The sequence below is a fragment of the Hemiscyllium ocellatum genome, chromosome 34, assembly GCF_020745735.1.
Source record: "Hemiscyllium ocellatum isolate sHemOce1 chromosome 34, sHemOce1.pat.X.cur, whole genome shotgun sequence".
Lineage (NCBI taxonomy): Eukaryota > Metazoa > Chordata > Chondrichthyes > Orectolobiformes > Hemiscylliidae > Hemiscyllium > Hemiscyllium ocellatum.
Window position 1 is genome coordinate 16,217,245 of NC_083434.1, and position 6,015 is coordinate 16,223,259.

General features: G+C 50.3%; 1 protein-coding gene across 2 annotated transcripts in view; it reads right to left on the reverse strand.

Annotated features, from left to right (window-relative positions):
• tdp2b (tyrosyl-DNA phosphodiesterase 2b) overlaps nucleotides 1–5,044 on the reverse strand; it is a 42,196-nt gene extending 37,152 nt beyond the window's left edge. Inside the window, exon 1 of one of the 2 annotated variants that reach the window (XM_060849987.1) lies at nucleotides 4,722–5,044. In XM_060849987.1, coding sequence (XP_060705970.1) covers nucleotides 4,722–4,967 — 246 coding nt within the window. In that variant the 5' untranslated portion in view covers nucleotides 4,968–5,044. Of the gene's footprint in view, nucleotides 1–2,639; nucleotides 2,770–4,721 lie in introns of those variants that run through there. The other variant, XM_060849988.1, reaches the window with a different exon arrangement.
• Between the last annotated feature and the right edge of the window lie 971 nt (nucleotides 5,045–6,015).

Genomic DNA, 6,015 nt, shown 5'->3' on the forward strand with positions numbered 1-6,015 from the left:
GGAATCATAGAGATGTACAACATGGAAACTGACCCTTCGGTCCAACCTGTCCATGCCAACCAGATATCCCAACCCAATCTAGTCCCACCTGCCAGCTCCCAGCTCATATCCCTCCAAACCCTTCCTTTTCATATACCTGTTCAAATGCCTTTTAAAATGTTGCAATTGTACCAGCCGCCACCACTTTCTCTGGCAGCTCATTCCATACATGTACCATCCTCTGCATGAAAACGTTGCCCTTAAGGTCTCTTTTATATCTTTCCCCTCTCACCCTAAACCTATACCCTCTAGTTATGGACACACCCACCCCAGGGAAAAGACTTTGTCTATTTACCCTATTCATGCCCCTCAATTTTGTAAACCTCTACAAGGTCACCCCTCAGCCTCCGATACTTCAGAGAAAACAGCCCCAGCCTGTTCAGCCTCTCCCTATCGCTCAAATCCTCCAACCCTGGCAAAATCCTTGTAAATCTTTTCTGAACCCTTTCAAGTTTCACAACATCTTTCCAATAGGAAGGAGACCAGAAATGCACGCAATATTCCAACAGTGGTCTAACCAATGTCCTGTACAGCCACAACATGACTTGTATTCAATACTCTGACCAAGAAAGGAAAGCATACCAAATGCCTTCTTCACTATCCTATTTACCAGCGATTCCACTTGAGGAGCTATGAACTTGCACTCCAAGGTCTCTTTGTTCAGCAACACTCCCTAGGACCTTGCCATTAAGTGTATAAGTCCTGCTAAGATTTGCTTTCCCAAAATGCAGCACCTTGCACTTATCTGAATTAAACTCCATCTGCCATGTTTCAGCCCATTGGCCTATCTGGTCAAGATCCTGTTGTAATCTGAGGTAACCCTCTTCGCTGTCCACTACACCTCCAATTTTGGCGTCATCTGCAAACTAACTGTACCTCTTATGCTCGCATCCAAATCATTTATGTAAATGACAAAAAGTAGAAGATCCAGCACCGATTCTTGTGACACTCCACTGGTCACAGGCCTCCAGTCTGAAAAACAACCCTCCACCACCACCCTCTGTCTTCTACCTTTGAGCCAGTTCTGTATCCAAATGGCTACTTGTCCCTGTATTCCCTGAGATCTAACCTTGCTAATCAGTTTTGTCGAATGCCTTACTTCGAATGTCGAAGTCCACATAGATCACATCCAGTGCTCTGCCCTCAATCTTGTTACTTCTTCAAAAAACTTAATCAAGTTTGTGAGACATGATTTCCCATGCACAAAGCCATGTTGACTATCCCTAATCAGTCCTTGCCTTTCCAAATACATGTACATCCTGTCCTTCAGGATTCCCTCCAACAACTTGTCCACCACCACCGTCAGGCTCACTGGTCTATAGTTCCCTGGCTTGCTTTTACCACCTTTCTTAAACAGTGGCCAACCTCCAGTCTTCTGGCACCTCACCTCTGACTATCGCTGATACAAATATCTCAGCAAGAGGCCGAGCAATCACTTCCCTAGCTTCCCACAGAGTAAATGCAAGCTTGGCTGGGCCTTGAGAGAAAGCAAAATCTGAAGAAAGGAAATGATCCTATCAAAGCATTTAAGCTTTTTTTGCCCACCCACTCGGAAGTCTTACTAAAAATGATGCTGTATTTAACAGAGATGGAGATAATGAAACAAATAATAGAGTTTCATATTTGAGGTATTGCCAATAACACTTAAAATCCCTTTGGCAGGAAGACTGAAACAGTAAGGCAATAGGTCAAAAGGCATATGTAAAGAGAAACTTCATTTGTATAGCATTTGTGTGTCTTCAGGGCATCCCATTGTCCTTTACAATCAACAAAATACTTTTGAAGAGTCAAAGTTGTAATGTAGGTAATATTGGTAACACTGCACAAATCATAAGTGTGCACTGATGATTTGCTTGCACTGATCGTCCATTTACAGTGCCAAATCAATTCACACTAAATTGCAGTACAAATTTCTTTCAAATGTCCACATTCCTCTTCCCCAAGATAACTTCTTGCTACATTTCATTTGTGAATCAACTCCAGATCAAATGTTGAGTTATCCTAATGCAAGGAGTCTTGCAAGTTACGCAGTTGAGGGCATTAATTAATTCATGGGTTGTGATATTATTACCATTACAGTTATATGATTGAGGAAGGAACAAGACATAACTCAATATTCCAGGCTACAGAGTCTTAAAGCAGGTGGTGTAAAAAAAAAGTATCTCAATATTGATCAAGGAATCAATTATTGGAGTGAGGAACAATGATACCTTAGAAGGCTCCTCAAATGAGACCATATGGGTAAAACAAAATTTTTTACTTCCCACACCTCCGCCCTTGAACCCACCTTTCCCAACACAACAAGACACAATCCCTTGGTCCTCACCTTCCACCCCACCAACCTCTGCATACATTGCATCATAATCCGCCACCTACGAACAGACCTCACCATTAGGGTGATATTTCCCTCCCCACCCCTATCAGCGTTCAGGAAAGACCATTCCCTCCACAATTCCCTTGTCAGATCCACACCCCTCCACCAACTCTCACCTCACTCCCAGCACCTTCCCCTGCCACTGCAGGAAGTACAAAACCTGCACCCTCACCTCGGTCCAAGGCCCCAAAGGATCGTTTCACGCCCAACACAAATTTATCTGTACCTCCACAAATGTCATCTATTGTATCCGTTGCATCCGATGTGGTCTCCTCTACATCAGGCAGACGCAGATCATTTCCGAGAACATCTCTGGGACATCCGCACCAAACAACCCCACCACCCAGTGAATGAATACTTCAATTTGTGGGCGGCACGGTGGCACTGTGGGCGGCACGGTGGCACAGTGGTTAGCACTGCTGCCTCACAGCACCAGAGACCTGGGTTCAATTCCCGACTCAGGCGACTGACTGTGTGGAGTTTGCACGTTCTCCCCGTGTCTGCGTGGGTTTCCTCCGGGTGCTCCGGTTTCCTCCCACAGTCACAAAGATGTGCGGGTCAGGTGAATTGGCCATGCTAAAATTGCCCGTAGTGTTAGGTAAGGGGTAAATGTAAGGGTATGGGTGGGTTGCGCTTCGGCGGGTCGGTGTGGACTTGTTGGGCCGAAGGGCCTGTTTCCACACTAAGTCTAATCTAAAAATTCCCCCTCCCACTCCACCAAGTATATGCTGGTGCTGGGCCTCCCCCATCGCCAAACCCGAAGCACCCCGAGGTCTGGAGGAAAATGTCTTAATTTCCACCTTGGGACCCTGCAACCATACAGGATAAACATGGATTTCAGCAGTTTCCCCTCCTCCATCTTATCCCAGTCCCAAGCTTCCAACTCAGCACCGGCCTCTTGACCTGTCCATTGTCTTTCCCATCCGTCCACTCCTCCCTCCTCTCCAACCTATCACCTTCATCTACCTATTGCATTCCCAGCCCCACCCCACCCCCTCCCATTTATCACAGCCCCCAGCTCTCAAGCCTCATTGCTAATGAAGGACTTATGCCCAAAACATTGATTCTCCTGCTCCTCAAATACTACTTGACCTGCTGTGCTTTTCCAGCATCACACTCCAACTCCAATCTCTAGCTTCTGCACTCCTCACTTTCGCCTTTATTAGTCAATGCACTGAATAAAACAGCAAGGTGGTTACGATGGAGCTCAAATACTGTGTGTATAGTGTTGCCACACTATAAGAACAAGGTGATTTTATTACAAAGGATGGAGAGGAGATCAACTGGAAGGATGCCTGGGCTGGAGCGATCAACTATGAAGAAAGACTAGATAGGCCTAGGTTGTTTTCCTTAGAGAAAGCTGATGGAATGGAGCTGATGCAGGCGTACAAAGTTCTGGGGTGCATAGTTGGAATCTTTTCCCTGTGGGAGAGGAGTCCATAAAAAGGGACAGTTTCAAAGTAGATGGCATTTGAAGACAAAATGTGGGTTGTGTGTATCCTGAATTCTCTGCCTAAAAAGGGTGATAGAGATAGGAACCTTAAGATACTTAAGAACTATTTTCAGTTAAAAAAAAATCACAACACCAGGTTATAGTCCAACAGGTTTAATTGGAAGCACACTAGCTTTCACAGCGACGCTCCTTCATTGACTACCACCTGATGAAGGAGCGTTGCTCCGAAAGCTAGTGCTTCCAATTAAACCTGTTGGACTATAACCTGGTGTTATGTGATGTTTAACTTTGTACACCCCAGTCCAACACTCCAAATCATAAGAACTATTCAGATAAGCACGACACGTCAGGACTATGGGCCAAGTGCTGGCAAATGGGACTAAAATTCATGTATGTCTGATGATTGGTGGGACACGATGGGACGAAAGGCCTCTTTTGGCGCGGTAAAAATGTCTTGACCATGACACTCTCTAAACCGGAGTTGAAATAATGGTCTATCCTCATTGCCTAGAAACGGAATAAAAGGAATAATGCGCTAATCTAATAATCAGTTTCAATGATGTCAAAGAAAGAACATTGTCCAGGACTCAGGGAAAACTCTTTAAAAAAGGTACCGCGGGGTTGTTGACAACATTCCCCGATGAAGCTGTCAGGCTGAACTTCAGCTGAAAGTTGAAGAACTGATGACAACCAATAAATACAACTCTGCCCACAACACAAAAACACAGCGTCGTACTCCCCGTACAACTAAACAAACAGAACACTTCCAAAAGCCTCATTTCTTGTCACGACTACGGCACTTTGAAAGCGACTATCACGAGAAGGTCGCCGACAATTTCTGCTCAGCCAACCTACTTCTAAAAGCCAGTCATTTTCCGCCAGGTAACACTGAGCTACGGCCTCATCCGTACCGGTCACAACAGCAAACTCATCGCAAAGACCCCCGCGGTACCGGCGCCTCTCCTCCTCCTCCTCATCCGCCTCCGCCTCAGGCTGGGATACAGGAGCGGCTCCATCACCCCGCTCTTCATGCTGGGGACCTGCGCCTCCCTGTTGTTCCGGATCGCTCAAACGAACTCTCTTCCTCTGGGGCTCACTCATACCAACAGCAGCAGCTCCACGCGCACCGCCCTCAACTCAACAGTTTACAGCGCATGCCACAACCCAACGGCTGCTGCGCCTGGAAACTGTCATTCTACCCTCAGCCCCGCCCCCTCCTCGACCCGCCAATCCACCGCCTCAGCCCCGCCCCCTCCGCGACCCGCCAGTCCACCGCCTCAGCCCCGCCCCCTCCTCGACCCGCCAGTCCACCGCCTCAGCCCCGCCCCCTCCTCGACCCGCCAGTCCACCGCCTCAGCCCCGCCCCCTCCTCGACCCGCCAGTCCACCGCCTCAGCCCCGCCCCCTCCGCGACCCGACAATCCACATTCTCAGTACCGCCCGCTCCTCAACCCGCCGGTCCACCACCTCAGCCCCGCCCCCTTCTCGACCCTCCAATCCTCCGTCTCAGCGCCGCCCGATCCTCGACCCGCGAGTCCACCGCTTCGGCCCCGCCCCATCCTCGCCCCGCCAGTCCACCGTTTCAGCCCCGCCCCCTCCGCGACCCGCCAATCCTCCGACTCAGCCCCGCCCGCTCCTCGATCCGCCAGTCCACCGCCTCAGCCCCGCCCCCTCCTCGACCTGCAAATCCACCGCCTCAGCCCCGCCCCCTTCACGACCATTCAGTCCATCACATCAGCCCCGCCCTCTCTTCGACCAGCCAATCCACGGCCTCAGCTCCGCCCCCTACACCGCCTCAGCCCCGTCCGCTCCTCGATCCGCCAATCCACCGCCTCAGCCCCGTCCGCTCCTCGATCCGCCAATCCACATCCTTAGCCCCGCCCCCTCCTCGACCCGCCAGTCCATATCCTCAGCCCCGCCCCCTCCTCGACCCGCCAATCCTCCGCCTCAGCCCCGCCCCCTCCTCGACCCGCCAATCCTCCGCCTCAGCCCCGCCCCCTCCTCGACCCGCCAATCCTCCGCCTCAGCCCCGCCCCCTCCTCGACCCGCCAATCCTCCGCCTCAGCCCCGCCCCCTCCTCGACCCGCCAATCCACCGCCTCAGCCCCCCCCCCCATCCTCGACCCATCATTTTAACTTTAAAACCAGCGC